At 37.5% G+C, this 20,530-nt stretch overlaps 1 protein-coding gene across 7 annotated transcripts in view; it reads right to left on the reverse strand.

Annotated features, from left to right (window-relative positions):
• The window catches only part of usp24 (ubiquitin specific peptidase 24), a 67,238-nt gene that overhangs the window by 8,240 nt on the left and 38,468 nt on the right, over positions 1-20,530 (reverse strand). For 5 of the 7 annotated variants that reach the window (XM_088927304.1, XM_088927303.1, XM_088927302.1 and 2 more), the window contains exons 38-63: positions 20,346-20,407; positions 19,814-20,026; positions 19,466-19,580; positions 18,723-18,867; positions 18,252-18,371; positions 16,767-16,892; positions 15,940-16,038; positions 15,590-15,672; positions 15,362-15,503; positions 13,666-13,785; positions 12,980-13,200; positions 12,280-12,404; positions 11,319-11,460; positions 10,912-11,062; positions 10,497-10,592; positions 10,019-10,122; positions 9,376-9,489; positions 7,911-8,118; positions 7,585-7,674; positions 7,154-7,256; positions 6,166-6,287; positions 4,711-4,824; positions 4,232-4,297; positions 3,968-4,034; positions 3,252-3,330; positions 3,039-3,114 (exon numbers count right to left, since the gene is read on the reverse strand). In XM_088927304.1, the coding sequence (XP_088783430.1) occupies positions 3,039-3,114; positions 3,252-3,330; positions 3,968-4,034; positions 4,232-4,297; positions 4,711-4,824; positions 6,166-6,287; positions 7,154-7,256; positions 7,585-7,674; positions 7,911-8,118; positions 9,376-9,489; positions 10,019-10,122; positions 10,497-10,592; positions 10,912-11,062; positions 11,319-11,460; positions 12,280-12,404; positions 12,980-13,200; positions 13,666-13,785; positions 15,362-15,503; positions 15,590-15,672; positions 15,940-16,038; positions 16,767-16,892; positions 18,252-18,371; positions 18,723-18,867; positions 19,466-19,580; positions 19,814-20,026; positions 20,346-20,407 (3,103 nt within the window). The remainder of the gene's footprint in view (positions 1-3,038; positions 3,115-3,251; positions 3,331-3,967; positions 4,035-4,231; positions 4,298-4,710; positions 4,825-6,165; positions 6,288-7,153; positions 7,257-7,584; positions 7,675-7,910; positions 8,119-9,375; positions 9,490-10,018; positions 10,123-10,496; positions 10,593-10,911; positions 11,063-11,318; positions 11,461-12,279; positions 12,405-12,979; positions 13,201-13,665; positions 13,786-15,361; positions 15,504-15,589; positions 15,673-15,939; positions 16,039-16,766; positions 16,893-18,251; positions 18,372-18,722; positions 18,868-19,465; positions 19,581-19,813; positions 20,027-20,345; positions 20,408-20,530) is intronic. The other 2 variants (XM_088927305.1, XM_088927307.1) reach the window with 1 other exon arrangement.

Consider the following 20,530-nt stretch of genomic DNA (forward strand, 5'->3'; position numbering starts at 1 on the left):
AGCCAGGAGGCTAAGACTGGGTTGTGGTTTGATCTTCCAGCAGGACAATGAACCAAAGCATATCTCCAAATCCATACAAAAATGGTTCACTGACCACAGAATCAAGCTTTTGCAGTGGCCATCCCAGTCCTCTGACCTAAATCCCACTGAAAACCTGTGGGGTGATCTGAAGAGGAGAGTTCACAAGTGAGGATCAAGGACTCTGGAAAGATTTTATATGGAGGAATGGTCTCAGATCCCTTTATATGTGTTCTCCCACCTCATCCAGCATTATAAGAGAAGACTCAGTGCTGTTATCTTGGCAAAGGGAGGGTGCACAAAGTACTAAATGCAGGGGTGCCAATAAATGTGACACACAGTATGTATTTTTGAGAAAAATGTTCTCTCAAATTTTCAGTGTAGGATCAAGCTGATAAACACGATAATAATTTAAAAAATATGGTCTTAAACACAATGGAGAGTTGCTGTTTGTAGCCTTAAAAAGGGAACATTATCAAACAATTGCATTTTCTTAAAAGATACTTTAACTAGCATGTCATAATACTTTGTAGCTGTGCTAACTTTTTAAATCTGTAATCAGTTAAAAGTAATCAGTTTCTCTTTGTGTTGTTTTTAACTAAATAGGCAATTAAAAGAGCATTTAAAGTTTCAACTCATCTTTCAAGCAACATATTTGAAAACGTTACAATGAGCAGCCTTCTGTAATAAAAGACCATTGTTGTACTATTTTATGCACAGCAAATACATTAACATGGAAAAGTACAGTACCAGGAAATTGGATTTTACTGTATGTTTTGTCACTATGTACTAAGTTGACCTACTGTAAGTAGATAAATCTGTTTTTGTTTTTAAAGCCACTATATAATATATATTTACAATCAATACCTAAAATAAAATTGTGTTCTAATTAATATTTATACACACATACTAATAATTCTGTGTACTGTATTTAATGAAAAAAGACAAATTCTGTTAAAGTTACTATACAGTATAACTAGCTCAGGAAAGCACTAATGTGTTAATATAAATTATTAACACAGTATGCGTTACACTAGGGCGCATTATACTTCACCCAATCTGAGTGGCTGCATCTGTATTTTATTCCTAATCTGTGTTTTTTAGTTCAATGAAAACATTCATGGAGTTCCATACATACATGCATACATATTCCATATGTCTTTCCACCCTCTTTAAATTGATTCCTGGAAACCACTCAAGGGAAACTGGACATCATTCCAGTCAAACAAGCTTAACCACACAGAAAATAACTGTATATAACTATATACAGTGGTGTGAAAAAGTGTTTGCCCTCTTCCTGATTTCTTATTTTTTTGCATGTTTGTCACACTGAAATGTTTCATATCATCAAACAAATTGAAATATTAGACAAAGATAACACAAGTAAACACAAAATGCAGTTTTTAAATGAAGGTTTTTATTATTAAGGGAAAAAAAAATCCAAACCTACATGGCCCTGTGTGAAAAAGTGATTGCCCCCTAAACCTAATAACTGGTTGGGCCACCCTTAGCAGCAACAACTGCAATCAAGCGTTTGCGATAACTGGCAATGAGTCTTTTACAGGTCTGTGGAGGAATTCTGGCCCACTCATCTTTGCAGAATTGTTGTAATTCAGCCACATTGGAGGGTTTTCGAGCCTTAACCGCTTTTTTAAGGTCATGCCACAACATCTCAATCGGATTCAGGTCAGGACTTTGACTAGGCCACTCCAAAGTCTTCATTTTGTTTTTCTTACGCCATTCAGAGGTGGACTTGCTGGTGTGTTTTGGATCATTGTCCTGCTGCAGAACCCAAGTGCGCTTCAGCTTGAGGTCACGAACAGATGGCCGGACATTCTCCTTCAGGATTTTTTGGTAGACAGCAGAATTCATGGTTCCATTTACCACAGCAAGTCTTCCAGGTCCTGAAGCAGCAAAACAGCCCCAGACCATCACACTACCACCACCATATTTTACTGTTGGTATGATGTTCCTTTTCTGAAATCCTGTGTTACTTTTACGCCAGATGTAATGGGACACACACCTTCCAAAAAGTTCAACTTTTGTCTCGTCAGTCCACAGAGTATTTTCCCAAAAGTCTTGGGGATCATCAAGATGTTTTCTGGCAAAACTGAGACGAGCCTTTATGTTATTTTTGCTCAGCAGTGGTTTTCGTCTTGGAACTCTGCCATGCAGGCCATTTTTGCCCAGTCTCTTTCTTATGGTGGAGTCATGAACACTGACCTTAACTGACGCAAGTGAAGCCTGCAGTTCTTTGGATGTTGTTGTGGGGTTCTTTGTGACCTCTTGGATGAGTCGTCGCTGCACTCTTGGGGTAATTTTGGCCGGCCGGCCACTTCTGGGAAGGTTCACCACTGTTCCACGTTTTCGCCATTTATGGATAATGGCTCTCACTGTGGTTCGCTGGAGTCCCAAAGCTTTAGAAATGGCTTTATAACCTTTTCCAGACCGATAAATCTCAATTACTCTGTTTCTCATTTGTTCCTGAATTTCTTTGGATCGCAGCATGATGTCTAGCTTTTGAGGATCTTTTGGTCTATTTCACTTTGTCAGGCAGGTCCTATTTAAGCGATTTCATGATTGAGAACAGGTGTGGCAGTAATCAGGCCTGGGTGTGGCTAGAGAAACTGAACTCAGCTTTCCAAAGATGTGATAAACCACAGTTGATTTATATTTTAACAGGGGGGGGCAATCACTTTTTCACACAGGGCCATGTAGATTTGGATTTTTTTTTCCCCTTAATAATAAAAACCTTAATTTAAAAACTGCATTTTGTGTTTACTTGTGTTATCTTTGTCTAATATTTCAATTTGTTTGATGATATGAAACATTTCAGTGTGACAAACATGCAAAAAAATAAGAAATCAGGAAGGGGGCAAACACTTTTTCACACCACTGTATAACAAATATTCAACATGTACTGTTCACAGTACAATGCAATACAACACAATCCCCCTTCAGATTAATGTTCTTTCTGCAATTATTTTTAATGGTAATTGTTAAACAATTAAAATCTTTACCTTTTTCTGTAACCACTGCACAGCCCAGCTCCAGTGACTTGAGTGCTCTTTGAAGTAATCCTTTGCAGGTGCACACCTTTTTTTAAAAAAAAATACACACTTTAGAATTCACAAAACTCGATTTCTTCTTTCAGTTTTAAAGTTTGTATCAGACAAAACAAGTTAATTTTTAAAAGTATATACATTTTGGTTGGTGAAGGAAAAAATGCTTACTTCTGGGCCAGTGTAACAAGGAACTTGACACACTGATAGCAGCGACTACTATCCACATTGTTACTCTGATGCATTAGAGCTGCAAGAAGAAGAAAGAAACCATGAATACAAAAGAACAAGCATTTCACTGAATCATTTTCAGTTCTACCAGAAGGTACTTCTATCTTTTGTAGGGCATATTTACCTTAAAAGGAGGTGATTTAAGTAACAGAACCAAGACATATTTTGATTTATCTTTAATTTATAATTATTCATATATATAATTAATTTATATTTATTAATCTCTCAAACTGGTCATTTAGCAAATGTGGCTAACAATGCTCTGATCTTCCTAGATTATAATCTGTTTCATTATGTTACTAATAAATACAGACAGAAAAGCAGCATTAGAGCTCCTAAAACTAGTAGAGGAAAGAAAAGGATGCAAAAGCCTTTTAAGGAAATAGCTCATAGATGATACTGTTTTCCTTGCAATTAATTTTGGATACTTCTCATATTCTAATAATACCACTATAAGATCTATCAAGTGATAACCTGACAGATCTTATTTTGCAATGTCAATGAGCCCAAAGCAAGAACGGACTTTGCAAAAAAAAAAAAATCTTACAAGTTGTTAACACTCCTACATCTCACTATGTTATTCAAATTGTCCTTACTGTACACTTTTTTTCATTCACTGGTGTTTCTTTTGCAGAACATTTAAAAGCGATACATACCCAGAAGGCCCTTTTCAGACTCAAATGCATATTTCAATCTCTGAGATTGCAGAGGGTCTTCCACAACCTAATGATAAAAGAATAACAATTTAAATAATAAATGTAAACTGACAACTTTCATTATTTCTCTTTTCCATATGGACAGTTATTGAGTTAGTCCTTAATGCAGTCTAGGAACTGAGAAAGTACTGCAGAATCTATAACCCACAGTGATTACAAAGTAGGCTGCGTGTAACAACAATGTACAAATTCTGTTTTACTCACCAGTATCTCTAGCAGCAGCTGGAAGATATTCTTGAGTTCATGTGGAGGAGCAGTCTCTAGCTGATTCTGCATAGAATGATCAACACCAAAAACAATCACAAGTGTACTTGATATTAGTATATTTTTTAATGCAAAACCAATGTTTAAATTTATGGAGAGAATGACACAAAAGACAAAAATAGAAATCTCTCCTGTAATTAAAAGAATAGACTTAATTTCAATAGATGTCAACTTCAAAAAGTTGGCTCTAGTACTATTCTGGAATTAAATATTCTAAGAAAATACTTCTACCATCTTTTTTTCCCATACAAAAGTGTGGAAAAAAGATTTTTATAAAAAAGTGAATGTTCAAATATTAGCTAGTGACCTCAGGTTCTTTCAGCACATTTGTGGGTGACTACCTGCATTCAGTGCTATAAACTTTTCCCTGTGGAATATCTGATTTCCTTCTAGCACATGGAGCTCTCGTGTCATGTTACCTTAATGAGCTGCAGCACATTCAGAGAGAAGTGCTCATTGCAGAAGCAGCAATAGGTAATCATCTCAATCAGGAAAGACAAAGGACCAGACAGCTCCCGCATGGCGAACATAACCTGGCATGGAGAAAGAAAACTCAGTTTAAATCAATAATAAACTTGACCCAATGACCATAAATTGTCCCCAAATTCATTACATCTTGCTTAGGTTCCTGGAGAACCTTGCATCTAGTTAATCTTATAATTCACCTATTTTTAAAAACTGGTTAACACCTGTAAGCTATTAATGAATCAAGCAAGTAATCTGTTTCCTTAAGAAAACTCTGGTCTATGAGGGCTAAAGAGTACTAATTTTAATCACCTGTTTAACTGATAACAATGGAATTTTTCAATATCTTTAGGAACTCGTGATTCAATGGGGACCTACAAAAATTGCCGGATTGGGTCTCTCCAGGATCAGGATGGGTGATCCTTGATCTAGATCTTTAAGCATATAATTATCATTGAATTATCAGTCAATGAAGCAATAACAGATTAACTGTGCCAATATCTTGAAGTGAAAAAACTGTGGGGGCTGCCCTATTTTTACACTAATGACTCAATGGTAGAATCCATAATCTTTGCTAATAAATCCTTAATGCCTTGTGAAAATCAAGAAATGGAAATGGAAAGGAATCAATACGTCCCATTTAACAAATGAACAACCACTTTGAGCAACTGGTAATTGAAGAAATATGCTGTCTCTCGCTGGCATAGGCGTGTTCATAAAATGCAACCTCACTATGTGATAGTTAGACTGTGGCTGCTCTACTTGCCAGACTTGAGCACCAATGAATATTTGTGAATAAAGCAGGATGATGTGTGGCATCTAAAGCTCAGAGACCAGTGAACTGGCACGGTGAGGAGTGAGCCGATTCCAATAAGACAGCATGCTGCAATATAGTGCACCACAGATGTTAATTTTGTAATGATTCTAACGTTGTCCACAACAACATTAGCCATTCTACTAGCCTCTGACTTTCACACTAGACTTCCTATTGATGACAAATGTGAATCGACAAAATGAGTTCACCTATGTCAAGTCTGTTCAATAAAATGCTAGTATACTTGCTACAGAAAAAGAGATAAGTTTTGCAATTTTTCCTTTATGGATTTTCTGTGAAATGTGTTTTGTATGCAAAATTCTGCATAAGAGTTTCTTTTTATGGTTCATAAAATATATATCACATCTTAGTCAATCCCTGTGAAATATTAAAATAATAAAAAACGGGCATAAAAATGACCCTTTTTTAAAAGAAATTTAGAAATTGCTATTTTATTTTTTTGAGGAATATCTACCCAATTACAATCTCAAATTTGTCAAATCTTTTGAAAGTGCTTTTAAGAATCCTATTGATTTCCAATGGTGTTCCCTGAGGAACAGCATGGGTCTAGCTCTGCTTGCATATGCTGAATTACCTCCAGAAGATAGGGCTGTCCTTCTGACTTGAAGAGCAAGGCCTCAATGTCAGCATGGAGAGGTAACAAGGAGGCAGATGCAGGTACACTTAACAATGGACTATGCTTGTATAGACCTGAAGCTGAAAGCACATACAGAAGAACATATAGGGGAAAAACAGTTTTTTTATGGTACTGTAATGGTGAAGATAACTCTCAAGGCACAGAAATCCAGCAAACGTTAATCTCATTTACTACATGTTGTAGAGGCATCTTAACTTTGAGTGATTCCTACCCAGCATATTACCTTCAAACCTGAAAAATGTACAATGCATTGGAGTTAACATAGCACAATAACTACAGAACACAGGTTTAATGTGGTTAACATACTGTTATAATTAATTGTTCACATGAATTCCTGTTAAAGCTCTATGTCTTAAGGTAGGTAAGAGAATGCAGCGCATATCTGGCAATCTTCTAGCTTATCTGACCTGGCCTCTGACACTTAGCGGCTAATGTTTTCATCCTCAGGAATGCCTGCTTCAGCTACATGTCCAGGTCTAGCATTCCTTTGGTGGCAAGTCATAGATTTGCACTGCAGAGTTCAATTTAAGCCTCTACCACCTGCACCACCTCATGCTCATTTTGTTTGAATACTTTGAATGTATCCAAGATAATTTATAATCACACAGAATATGGAATTTATTAGCTGCTTACAAAGCAGTTACAAAGAACAAAGAACCTAACATATCCTAACATATATTGTTTATTTTTAGTTCTCACATAAGCACAAGATATTTCAAGCACTTTCTGTATACATCTATAAAGCCTTGATCCTCATCTCTTACTTACTTTAGATGGCAGTGAATCTGTAATACTGTCAGCTGCTTTCACAGACATTGTGAAAATCACTGAGGTCGGTAATAGTCAAGGTTTACAGTAAGTTAAAATAAGTATAGATTATATAAAAATTTAAAATGAAGGACAAAACTGCACTGTAAGATCTCACCCACTGTCCTCTGGAAGGTGATGTCTGAGTGCAGCACCAACAGAGCTAGGGTGTTGTGTAGGTGAAGAAACTCACGGGCCTGGGCTGAACTCCACCGCCGATTCTGCAGGAAGTCCCAGAAACAGTAGGATTACATAGGGTACAGAGAGTGACTGACTGATCTTTAGAGCAGTGCGAGTAATACACAGAAAGGGTAAAGACAGTGGAAAATTGTCTTTACACAACTTGTATACTGAGTAATACAAGGACAGAGCACAACCAATGATCAATACAGAGCACAGCCACTTGACAAATCGGGGCACAAAGACTGAGCAATGTAGAGTAAATAAAATTTAACATACTGAATGGTAATTGATGGAAACTGTTAAAGAGAGCACACAGAGAAAGCAACACAAAATGAGTTTGTTAGCTCCTTGGCATTTTAGCTTCACCTGATTGTTCAGTCGGTTGGGTCCCAATAAGAAAATAAGCATCCTCCTGTACGCTGAGTGATTCAACAGAATTTGGCAGGACCTGTAACCCTGCAAGGGACCAAAAGTACAAAGTCAGGTTCAGAGCTCACCCAATGCTGTCTACATCACAGCACAACTTGATCACATTGCTGAAGGAAATCCGACCATGCATTCTTTTTAATCATAATTATTAAACGTATCCATAATTTTAAAAAGCTACAGCATAATGCATTTAAATGGAAATGAGTGGTTGCTTCGTTACATTTTCCTTACATGTATTGCTCATATGAACAAGCATGACTCACCCTTTGCACAAAGTTGCTGAACAGTGAAAAGTACTGGGAACAGTTCTTGCAGTTTTCAAGAACATCCTTGTCCAGTAAGGAGAGCAGTGCTTCCAACAGCAAATCAAGACCCTTGTCTTGAAAATGTAAGGCACTCTCTAGTGTCTTCTCCAGGACTGTAGCTACAACAACCCGCACTTCCCTTACACTGGACTCCAAAAGGCATATCCTGCAAGAAATATTAAGAATAAGAGAAGGCCTTTGGCCTTAAAACCTGTCTGGCTATTAGAAGATCATAATACCTAACTAAACCTTTTCTTGAAAAGATTACCTACACAAAGAATGGCTTGGAAATTGAAAGAATAACTTATGACCAATATGACACACTGATCGTACGATGTCTAGTTTTAGAGGGCAATAACTACAGTGACAAACTACAGGGTTGTGAATTATGGAAGGAGTTAACAGACGAAGTATACAATAGTGCACCTTTGAGAAGCACCTAATTAAGTACAAATACACTCACACCTGTTCTGTCTTTCTCCTGATATATGATTCACCTATTTAGCACAGAAAACAAACAGCCCAATAAGTTAGCAAAGCTGTTCTGATACCCCAAACACTTAACTCATTCTGAGTGTCGGGTGATGGTCTGTTCCAGGTTGGTCTTAGCATAAAAAATTCCTATTCCTCCCATCAGCCTTCAGAAAGCCACGGTGTGATAGAAGGGCTGCTCAAACGTTCGATCTCAACAACCAATTGGATTACGAACACTCCCACCTTTCTGCACACATCTCCGCTGGATGTAAATAGTTACATTCCTGTGCAGGCTGTTGCAAAAATCTCCAGCGCTTCTCCTCCCCAAAATAAACAATGCGCCTATGAGAGCTCTTACAGGTGCATTCCATCTTCCGCCCCAAACAAAACTCTAAACATGGCTCCAGGCCAAAATGTGAAATAACAGGAAATCACCTCTCAGAGCAGCAGAGCACAGCTACTCAGATATGAGGATAATCTGACTTGAAGACTAGGCTTTGAAGGCAAATTAAGACAAAAGCCAACGTGCTTGCTGAGTACATCCTTCAATTGTCCATTTTAAAGAATGTATAACTGTTAAGGTGAAGTTAGACAGTTCATTTTCCATTTGCCCTTTGAAGTCCACAAAAACAGCATTCCTCTCTTAAGAGATTTTAAATTACCCCAGTGACAGCTTTGACAAACTGCACTGGGATTGGGTGTGGGTTAAAAGCTTGGTACATACACCTTAGTATCATGTCACGTTTTTTAAATTTTATAGCTAATTACTGCAGATGAGAACTAAACGTCATCATTTTACCCTGATTAGTATAATTAAAGTTACCAATTATAGCACAAACTGACCTTATATTGGTAAATTTAATAGTATGCATGAAAGCAACATGAAAGTTTAATTAAAATCATTGCTTTAAAAACATCACCCTTGACTCTCTTTTGCAACCTCACTTACTTAACAAGTTCCCGTCCTTCTGATCCAACTAAGTATTCAATCATCCACTTGCAGGCTTCATTGCTCTTGGACAGCAGAACTTCTATCGTAGCAATCCACTCCTCTGTGTCAACCCTACAATACAGCGAAAGAAAGGAGGAAAATTAGTACATACACATATAATAATCAGGATCCCTACTGCATTGGGCAGGCTTTACACTAATTCATGTTGCAGGCTCATGTGCTCTGCATTTGACACTACATGATTCACAGTGTCGAGTCTCTAGGGTACTATAGATTTTGGTGCAGATGTATTACCAATTCCTTACACTTATATAGAGCTTTTCTGGACACTCCACTTAAAGCACTTTACAGATAATGGAGACTCCTCTCCACCACCACCAATGTGCAGCACCCACCTGGATGATGCAACAGCAGCCACAGTGCATATACCACATTATCTATCAGTGGGGAGATATATAAACTTTATATTTAATTGGCAGGGAAATAAATATTTCATCATCTATTACAGGTGGAAAGTTTTAATAAAAATTTATAGGTGGGCAAACTGTGGTTTTATATGTGAAGACATTCATTTAGCCTTTTTTCCTTCTTGTATGTATAAAACATTACTGTCTATTGCATTCTCTTCTCTATGGCCTACCTGAGCTTCTTCTTCGTGCGTAGATAGGTGTGGAAGAGGAACTGGACTGCTAGCTCAAGGCTCACCTTTGCCATTGCCTGATAAGATGGATGCTTCAGTTTGGTCTGTAATATAGGAATAAATCTCAACATGAACCAAGCAATCTCTGACAAATGCAAGTGTGGTTAAAACACACAGTAGTCTTCTTGATGTACTGTTTTTGTGGCTAGGCATTTGGACAAAAGACTTGGCTAATCCTTGTTAGGTCATGAATCCAGCCCTATAATATTAGTAGCTTCTTACATCAATATCTTAAATAATTTACCACATTTATAATAAAACAAATTCTAGTAAATGTTTTTCTTATTCATTTTCTAGTAATATTATTTCTAGTAACTGTTCTAGTATTTTTGATTAACTACAATACACACAAATCCATGACCACTGATTTATAGAATAAATTCCTTAATTCTAAAAAGAAAAATTGTAGCAGGCATACCGCATTAACAGAAGCGAGGGACAAAGTGAAGCTGAAATAATCACTGTTGTATACATCTCGATTCTTCATAAACTTGAGATTTTCATCTCTCACCATCTGTAACAAAAGCATAACACAATTTCATGTATACTGAAAGGCTTTAAAAATGGAACCAATTTATATTGAGATCTCTAGCCGTGTTTTTAATGTCTCTCTTGAAATAGTCAAAGACAAATGAAATAAAAACGTATTTTTGTTTTTAATTTGATTCAATGTAATTTATGGCACCATATTTAGCAAGATAAACTCATAGAATTACACATGAAAAATAACTTCCCTTACCAAGAGAGGTACACCATCATACAGTAGCAAAATACTAATAATACAGCTTTTACCCAGCTGATTTTATCTATTTCAAATTATTTCCTGGCATTACCTGGTAGATTCTGGCTGGCATTTTTTCCACAAACAGTCCTTTCTTCTCTCCTTTCCTCACTAACCGGGTCAAAAGAGACAGGCGATCATTATTAGCACGAGGTGGCCGGGGGGAGGACTGAGGAGAAATTTCGGGGGAAGATGGAGCAGACCTAAAGAGAAATTAAGAACATATCACACTGCGGAAAACCAAATGTTGCCCATATATAATATTTTAAAACTCAGCATCATCGGCCTTACTTTTAGTAAACACACAAAACAAAGGCAGGCTATAATGTTCAGATGATTACATTTTTCTCATTCAGCCTCGGATGCTGCTCCTTGATAAATTGGTACATCCCACACAAAACAGTGGGCTGCCAAAAAAGTTGATGGGTAAGGGGTGATACGAGTTGCCACTCTACTTACAGACACAGATCTTCTGCCTCCTGACGCATAACACTCACTCGGCTTTTCTTTGGTAAAACAGGTGAGTTCTGGTCAGATATTCTTTGATAGAAAAGCATGTAGGCATTCCAGTATCGCCTTCGCACATCTGGGTAAGGATTGGCTATGGAACAGAGAAAAGCAATATGGAAACTGTTGTGGGAAATCCTTCATCAAAGGAGCAGGACACAGTCTTGCGTGGATTCAGTTGTTTTATTGAGCTCAATAATGACATCAACGCACGTTGGGTCTGCCCCGCAGAACAGACAAAGTGCAAGGGTTTCCCAGCTCTTATATATACAGTCAGAAGAAAGTTTGTTTCACAATCTGAGTGCTTGTCCTGTTCTTTGATATGTAAATATTTCTTGTCCTACTCTGTCTTGCTCTAGGTTCTGTCCTTTGATATGCAGCAAACATTGGTCTGGTTTATCCTGTTTGTGGGTGCTGTTCCTGTCTTTTTATTATGTAGAGTTAAGCCACTGGGGCTGCTAAAGCAAGTCAGCTTTATGGCATCTTAGTGTAACTTTTGTTTGAGGCTAAATTAACAGACCCCATCAACACCTCTCACAATGTGCTTAAGTGGTGATACTTTGATGCTGGATAAGTGTGATATATACATGTCCCACTTCAGAAACGCTCTGAGAATATGGAGTGACCTGATAAAAACTGTATTCTATTTTACCTTTTAAAAAATACTTTTTTGTGTTTAAACTGGACTTCTTCAGTAAACTGGACCACAAACCACTTCAGAACAGAAATTTAAAAGATACTGATTTGTCTCTTTATCTCTAGGGGTTGAGAATAAGAATTTTCAATATAGCACCATACAAAAGGCACACCCTAGAAATAGTTGTAAAAAGAGCGTTGAAATACAGACTCACTTTAATTAGAAAGAAGCAGTAAAGTCAAAATGAGCGATAAACGTTACTGCATCAGAACTTACACTGATCATAGACCTTGGGTCTGTATTCTCCTCCAAAACACTCATATTCTAAAGTCTCATCATTCATATCGAACTCTTCCACCACATTGTCATTGAATTTGTACCATTTGCTTCTGGCACTTCCTCTGAAAGATTTTAAAAATAGCATGGAGTTACATTTCCTGCAGGAGTAATTACAAATTAAGCCGATATTTATTAAACTTAAAACCAGCTTCTGTTTCACATTTGTATTGATTAGAGCCAGACTGCATAAAAAGAATCAGAATAGCACAATCACTTTAATCAATCTTAACATAACCACTGCAATTCTCCTCTGCCTTTCTGCCACTGGTAATTCTTTCAAACATTGATATTCTGTTGATAAAATGATCTAAAGTACAATGTAGTTCAGGTGGGTAGCTGCATCAGCATGCGTAGGCTGCAAAGGAACAAGTAATAGGTTTATTCCATGCTGAAAAAAAGAAGAAAGAGAACACAACGTTTCGGCCGTGGAGCCTTCTTCAGGTGTCCTGAAGGTGACCTTCAGGTGACACCTGAAGAAGGCTCCACGGCCGAAACGTTGTGTTCTCTTTCTTCTTTTTTTCAGCATGGAATAAACCTATTACTTGTTCCTTTAAAGTACAATGTAATCACAGCATACAGCTTGATCTTGCACTAACTGCCCCACATCTGCACCCATCCCCATCTTCCATGCACTCACCTGCGGTCCTTGATGAAAGAATAGTAATGTCCTGCGTGTGCCTGGCCGCTGTGCACCACCACGCCAACTAGCTCATAGTTCTCTGAGATCGTCACCTTTTTCCGTGGAGAACCTCCCGCTCCCAATTCCCCACTGCGGCCATTCTCTCCATGGTCTGAGCTCGAGTCCTGTCGGGCCATCCCAGACACGGTATATGGCTCCATATTAAGCACCCAGGGGAACTGACACAGCAAGAAGAGATGTAAAAATGAACAGATTGTAAAGGTTCTTCATCTGGGGAAGGATGGTATTGCCAAACCATTTACAACATTCAGCTGGTACTTGGGTTTTAGAAAGAACAAGAGAAATATACCGTGTATCTTCCTCCTTAGAAGATTTAAACAGTATTATAGGAGAGGACGCACTGTACTCTTAAATAAGAAAACAGCAATGCAATGTGCAAGATAGCACAAAACAGTGGTGACATGTAGCTGTCAATAAAATGCTTTCTGAAACTCTTAAATGTCACACACCTTGCCTGAGTCAGACATTTCACAATGAATACTTTTCATTAAATATTCATATACAATACACGCATAGCAAATCCATATAAATATATATACACATACTTTCAATACAAGAAAGTGCTTGGCATATACATGGCAGTACAATCCTGAGATGCTCTGTAAAAAGTCTATTGTTTTTACCCTGATCTGCTCATCATACTTAATGGACCGCCCACTCTCCCAGTCAAACCCAAACCGCATGAGGTGGATGACCAAGACACTGGGGAGGGATTTGATGCAGGTGCGCTTCACTGTGGTTCGCTGTGACAGCAAAAACAGCAATGAGAAAACATCACTTCCACTGGTACAAGTCCTACCTCAGGTCAACTACATGGAAAACAATTTTCTTTCAAATATTTTCAAAATATTATCTTCAAAAGAAGGGTTTTTAGAGGTGAAAAGTTATTAAAATTACTTAATTTTGATTAAAATCTAAACTTTTAAAAAATGTAGATGTTTTAATGAAAAAGGTCTTATTTGTGCACACACGTCCTTCAATTCTGTTAAGAATAAAGTTGACGCTATCTTAATGCAGTAATCCTACAGAGAACTGGAACTAGAACCTTGCAGGTTTTTTTTTTACAACTGTGTCAAATAATGTTAAATAAAGCCAAAATGTAAATGAAATAAGACAAAAATCATTATAAAGTGGCATACTAACACAAAAAAGCAGGCACCGACAAAAATATCAAACTACATTAAGCAAAGTGCATCAGACACCCTGAAAATCAATTTTTATATTCATTTAACACACTTCATGATGATTTGATGCGGAGTATTAAATGTTTATTGTAGTTTCCTGCCATTCATGCCAGAAACACACAATTTGATGGAAGACCGTGTTACTGCTACTGTAAGCGGTTACTACTATTTTTCTGTGCTCACTGTTTATGCAAGATTAAAAAAATGGACAAAGAATTCAACAATGTACTATAAGAAAAACACAACATTTCAGCCATAGAGCCTTCTTCAGGTGTGAGAAAGACAGGGCAGTAAGCAAAGGTAAAGTAGCGTGAAAACAAAAGCTGGGAGAGAGGAGAAGCGGGAGGCGGGAGCAGGGGACAGACAGAGGCCAGATTTCTCTAAGCCTATTATTTCTCATTTCACCTCTGACGGCCAAAATCACACTAATCTTTCCGTCAGTGTTCTCAAAGATGGTTTTCCTAACTCCTATATCAGAAAGACTACAGAAAATAAAATTATCCTGCAGCTATGATCACACCTTCCTCCTTCTCTCAACGACAGACTAATTGTCTTCTAAATTCTCTCTTTTCATTGTAGGTTTCATTTCACACCTCTCTTCACCTATCCTGACTTCACACTACCCGATTGGCCACTCTGTCTGTCCCCTGCTCCCACCCCTCCTCTCTCTCAGCTTTTGTTCTCCTGCTACATTACCTTTGCTTACTGCCCTGTCTTTCTCACGCCTGAAGAAGGCTCCACGGCTGAAACACTGTTTTCTTTCTTCTATTTTTAGCGTGGAATAAACCTAATTACTTGTTCCTTTGCAGCCTACACATGCTGACACAGCTACCCACCTGAACTATTTAACAATGTATTCTTTATATACATCTGGGTGAAATAATTGAATATACTATTTTACTGGTTCTAACAACATAAAATGAAGTTTGTGAAAAATAAAAAATCTATCCTTCAGAAAGCTGCCTGTTCCTGTATGAGTCACAGCAACAGCCAGGCTATCCTAGGAACACAGGCTGTAAGGCAGTAATAATAAGCTAGAAGGGATGCCAGAGCAACGCAGTGCATAAAATGAAAAAGTTGAAATCATTTAATTTTCCTTTCAGCTTCAGTCTTCTGTGAGATGTGGATTTTGTACCTTCTCCTTGCACTTCTCACAGTAGTATGCGTTGCTTCCCTCCAGCACCTCCCCTCGGACAAACTGGTCCAATGAGATCTCCAGGCTCTGGCATGATGTTACACCCAAGTTGAGGGCCATGAAGGTCTCTTCACGCTCATACCTGTTTATAAGCAAAAAAACATGGAATAAAAATTAAAAAACAGCATCATTACAGAACACAATGCGCATATTGTGTCAAAACCTTACCTATGTGGACAGTCTTTACAGATCTTCTGATCGGAGAAAATTCCTTGAAAAGTGTTCTTGAATATCTGGTCCCGACCAATTTTCTGTTTGAAATAAAGCAAAATTTATGTTTTCAGAGAAGCTGCTATTCACTCTTGATTTTCCACAAGTAAAAACTAAACTGGCTTATTCTTCAACAATGCACCCTTAAGTTAATACTGAAGTTATGCAACAAGTCTAACATGAACATCTAGTTTAGGATAAAATACACTCCCTGCAGTTGTGTGTACGTAAAAACATACAGGCTACAAATACTGTGATTTATAGACAGGTAACAGGGATATGAGAATAGGACAGGCTCTACTTAATACCTTGAGGTGTTCATCAAGCTGGTCAACAAGACTAGTGAAGAATTCGTACGCATCCTGCTGTTCTCGTACATATAACTCTTTATTCCACATTTTAAAGATCTGTGAAAAACACAACAGCAATTGACAACTCCAAAAACAGGCCTGCAAATATTATTTAAGACATGCTTCAAAGCATTCTGTGCATGCTCCAAAATTTTTTAGAAGTATTTTGTTTTTTGAACCAACAAAAATACATGATGCATAAGTTGCATATTAAAGTAATACTTTAATATGTTCGTACAGTATTTTATCTGAGAATAACATGAAAAAGAAAAATAAAAGGATTTTCAATCCCCTTCCCACGTTTTCACTTAATTTTCCCCCACAAAAAGGAGTGAAACTAAAGGAGAAAGAGACAGATGACATAAAAAAATACATAAAAACAAATCACTTTAACTAGACTGTTGGAAACAAAAAAGTGGAAGGTCAGTCTTATCAGGTATGATCTAAACAGACATTTATCAACAGATTAAAGCCTAGGGTGTAGAAGGGAGGCTCACAGTCTTAAAATAGTTCAGAAATGTCTGTCAAGCTTTAAAAAACTTAATTCTGCACCTTCTAAGTGTGTACCTCATTTTCTCCAACTCAGGAAACTGCATCATATCTCTAATCCACTGAACAAGTGCTGATGGGTTGGCTTAATTCCAATTAAAGAGAATAAGGTGCCTAACAAGAAGAGTTTCAGCAAGCTTTGTAACTTTTAAAACTAGAATTTGTTTTTCCCATAAAAGATTAAATGCATTTGTGTGATTGATGTTAAAAGTGATAAGGCTAAAAACAAGGCGCACCTTCCAGAAGTTTTCAGGTACGTAGTACTGCAGCTTGCTCTCCATTAGGTGCCCAAACAGGGACTGGACCTGATAGAAGATACTCTCATCTGGGTTCTCTGTATCATCCTCAATAGACAGGAAGGCCTAGAATACAGCAAATTGACAGGAACCATGGCCTTTATCCTAACGTCAAACAATCATAAAAGATTCAGTTGTAGAGGGACAGGAAAAATGCTTATCAACAATTACTTAAATTCTCTGTATGCATTTCAGCAAAAGGGATTTGCCCATTAACTAGTCCATTATAGAATGATTAAATTTTTTTATATTAAGATGCATGTGCAGCACCTTGTGTATAACTCCTTTTAGGACAAGAGAGATCGGAGAACAAAAAACAGCACCAGCACCTCCTGAGTAGGGCCTTACAGTTAGTATTTTTCTTTTAAAAATGCATTCCATTCATACTGCAGCTCAACACATGTGTGAAGGTAAATAAGCATAAACACACTGACACGAACATTAGCAGAAGCAGGATGTCCTAAAAACAAAGAAACCAAATTTTAAATAAGAAACTAAAGCTGATAAAATGAAGGCATGGAAAACAGCCCTTTACAAAGTAAATAAGTAAACAATGCAGTTAGTAAAATAATGGATACAATGTGATCGCCCTTGCTTTCATACCATGGTATGACACAGCTCTGAGCAGTAAGATTCTGTTAAATTTTCCTTCATTTGAAACACGGGTGTTCTATTTCCTATTTATGAAGTCAATATCTGCATTAACTGTGCATTTGACAATATATTGGCAATTGTTTTGCTTCTCCTGACCATTAACCTTTCTTCTGTTTCTTAAATACAAAACTCACATGCCATGTTATGTCACAATACGTCACCAACAGTGATCTCCTACTCGAAGAGGCAAAGGGGCATGTAGATCAGAATAAGTGAGCAAGGAACGTCTTGAAAAACCAGCTGAGGAAAAATCTTAACATTTCAAAACTTCTTTCAATGCAGGTCTGATACTGAAATTGAGATACAGCTGTTACTCTCTTCAACTGAAGTTGCATCTGGAAAAGATACATTGTGCTGTGGCGTCAGCTTTGAAAATCCTAGCTTTATATCCTAGGTTTCAAATTGATCAAATTTAAAGGCCACTATAAAACTGGAGGATCAATTTAATGGTTGACTAAGCTGAATCAAGCTGTGCTGAATTCCCTATAATGGCATGCTGACATTATGACGGTGTCAAATACTCTGAAGAACGTGGCAGCTTCTATAATAATAATTTAGTTGTTACTTTTATCCAAATACATCTACAGAGATTAAGGTGTGAATTATGTAATGACAACTGTGTTAATTGATTTACTTAAAACTCTTTAATACCTTCCTTCCAAAGTGTCATTAAAGTGAGTAAGTAGCCCCTTTTCACAAACCTCTGATTTTTACTTACTGACCCCTGAAGCCCCATCAGATGTGAATAACTAATTTGTAATTCTCTTTCACCTCAGGGAGCCCAGGCTGCATGTAGAGCTGCTGGAAGACTGCATTCATGTAGCAGGTGGCTCCTCCATTTTTCAGGCCCACGAACCCCGAGACTGAGCGGCTATCCACTGGGGGCAAGTACTGAGGATACATACCAAACAAAGTTGTGACATAGTGCTTCTGGATTCAGCAGTGCAAGGGCTGTCACATTAACTTAACACTAGAAAAACATTAACCAATTCATGTTTGTTTAGAATTGTTTATACAATTAAGTAATTCCTCATTCTTTATAAACACATGCTCAAGCAATAACAATAAAAAAATAAGCTAAGGTAAAGCTTGTGGGCATTTCTACACATCACTCTAATTAAATTGCAACATTTAGATGTAACTCAATTTCTGCACCATGAGGAAGATGACATGGTTCTACAATATGAAGAGAAACATCCTCGCCCTCCCTAACAAGCTCAAAAGACTGTGTGGCATACTCACGTCAAACTCCTTGGTGTGGGCTGGGTCAGCCTGGTGGTGCATAGACAGCAGTTCTTGGGTGATGATCTGCAGGTTAGTCAGTGAGCTGTCTGCCAACATTACCAGCACCTCATAGGCTGCCAGACGGCTGTTGACTGTGCTACACCTAAGAGAAGTGAACATAAGAAATGCTACAAAGGAGAGGAGGCCATTTGGCCTATCTAGCAGGCCTGATGGTTGATACCTAACTTGATCCTAGGATTTAATCCAGCCATTTCTTAAAATAAGCCAGTGTATCAGCTTCAACAACATTTATGGGTAGTTTATTCCATCACCCTTTGAAGAAAAGGGATTCATCACTGCAAAGGGAATTTCAGAGGGACTAGCACGCTTTATTCCTCATGGATTTTCAAGACACAGAGGTTTTCCATTAACACATGAAAAATTAAAACTTTTTAAACTGTTATTTAAAAGACCAATTAAATAACTTATTTAGCATTATGTAAAAACAAACTTTTTAAAGAGGTTTTTGAACAGAGGTTTACTGTACACCTCTGTCATTCTTATGCTAATTTTAAGAAAGTTCCAAAAGAACTAGATCATTTAACCGTTTCTCCATTTTTTCTCTAAATGTCCAAGCCTCGAAACTGAGTTTCCAGCCTTTCCAGGACACGTGGAATGAAAACATTTAAAGTTTTCATATGATGTGATAAAAACACAATTTAATTTATAAACATGCATGTAGAGAGATGAGACTGTCTTACTTGGGGTGAAAGTCCTGGCTGAGGGCAGATGAGCCAGAAGGGTTGTTACTGTTCAGGATGATCCGTGAGGCTCGGAACAGGAAATCATCTAACAGCTGCTGAATCAGGGAGGGGCCTGTAGAGGAAGTACATGGTCACAACTGTAATTGTAACTCCAACCCATCTTGCTCAATACTAACTTCAATACTAAACGGCAAATACAGCAGGAGCTGAAGTGTCAGGGTTTGGTAAACACTGTTTTTATTACATTCCTAGTAACAATAACATAATAATAAGATGGGTCTTAAGTTTAGTTGACCATTAGTTTTTCTTGTGTATCTAGCATTTGTGGGTAAAGAGTCAACATACCTGGCTTGTAAAAGGACTCACCGAGCTGCTCTTTCTCTGTTCCGCACAGAGACAGGAGAGTCTTGATAAGCCGTAGGTGTCCTGCTTGAAGGATGTTGTCAGCCTCACTGGTCTCTAGCTCTGCAGTCCATGTGGGTTCAAAGTTATCAAGCCAGTTTATCTCATCCTCTAGCATAGCAGCAGGGCTAATCTGCAGCTGCTCCATTTCTGTAGCTGGAGAAAAGACAGGGACAATACAGCATACATGAATTTATTACTTCACTGCCTTTATGTTTACTTGTTGTCATGGTTATGAGATCCTTTAGGAGATAAAGTGGAAAAGTAATTTAAAAATCTTAAACACAAATGTTTTTGTGTATAGAATATAAAAAAATAATAAAAATAGAAAATAAAACTAATAATAACTGTTATTTAATAATAATAAAATCCTACAAAAAGATATTACTTCTACTATAGAGATGCCACTGCATGTGAAAGAGTACAAAAACATACAAAACATTTTTTTACACACTTGTTTTCATTCAAGACTTACATGTCAGATCGTCCAGTAATTGGCACCTCAAGTCAAAATACTCAGTGCACTGGGACAATAGCCTAACAGGAAGAGACCACAAAGACAATCACCAAATACACTTCAGCATACAATTTAGTTAAGAGTTTGTTTGTAAAAGGTGACTTTCCTTTTTTAAAAGGAAAACTTAAAATGAAATAAATAAC

This window comes from Atractosteus spatula, chromosome 11, assembly GCF_055471065.1.
Source record: "Atractosteus spatula isolate fAtrSpa1 chromosome 11, fAtrSpa1.hap1, whole genome shotgun sequence".
In the NCBI taxonomy this organism is placed as follows: Eukaryota; Metazoa; Chordata; class Actinopteri; order Semionotiformes; family Lepisosteidae; genus Atractosteus; species Atractosteus spatula.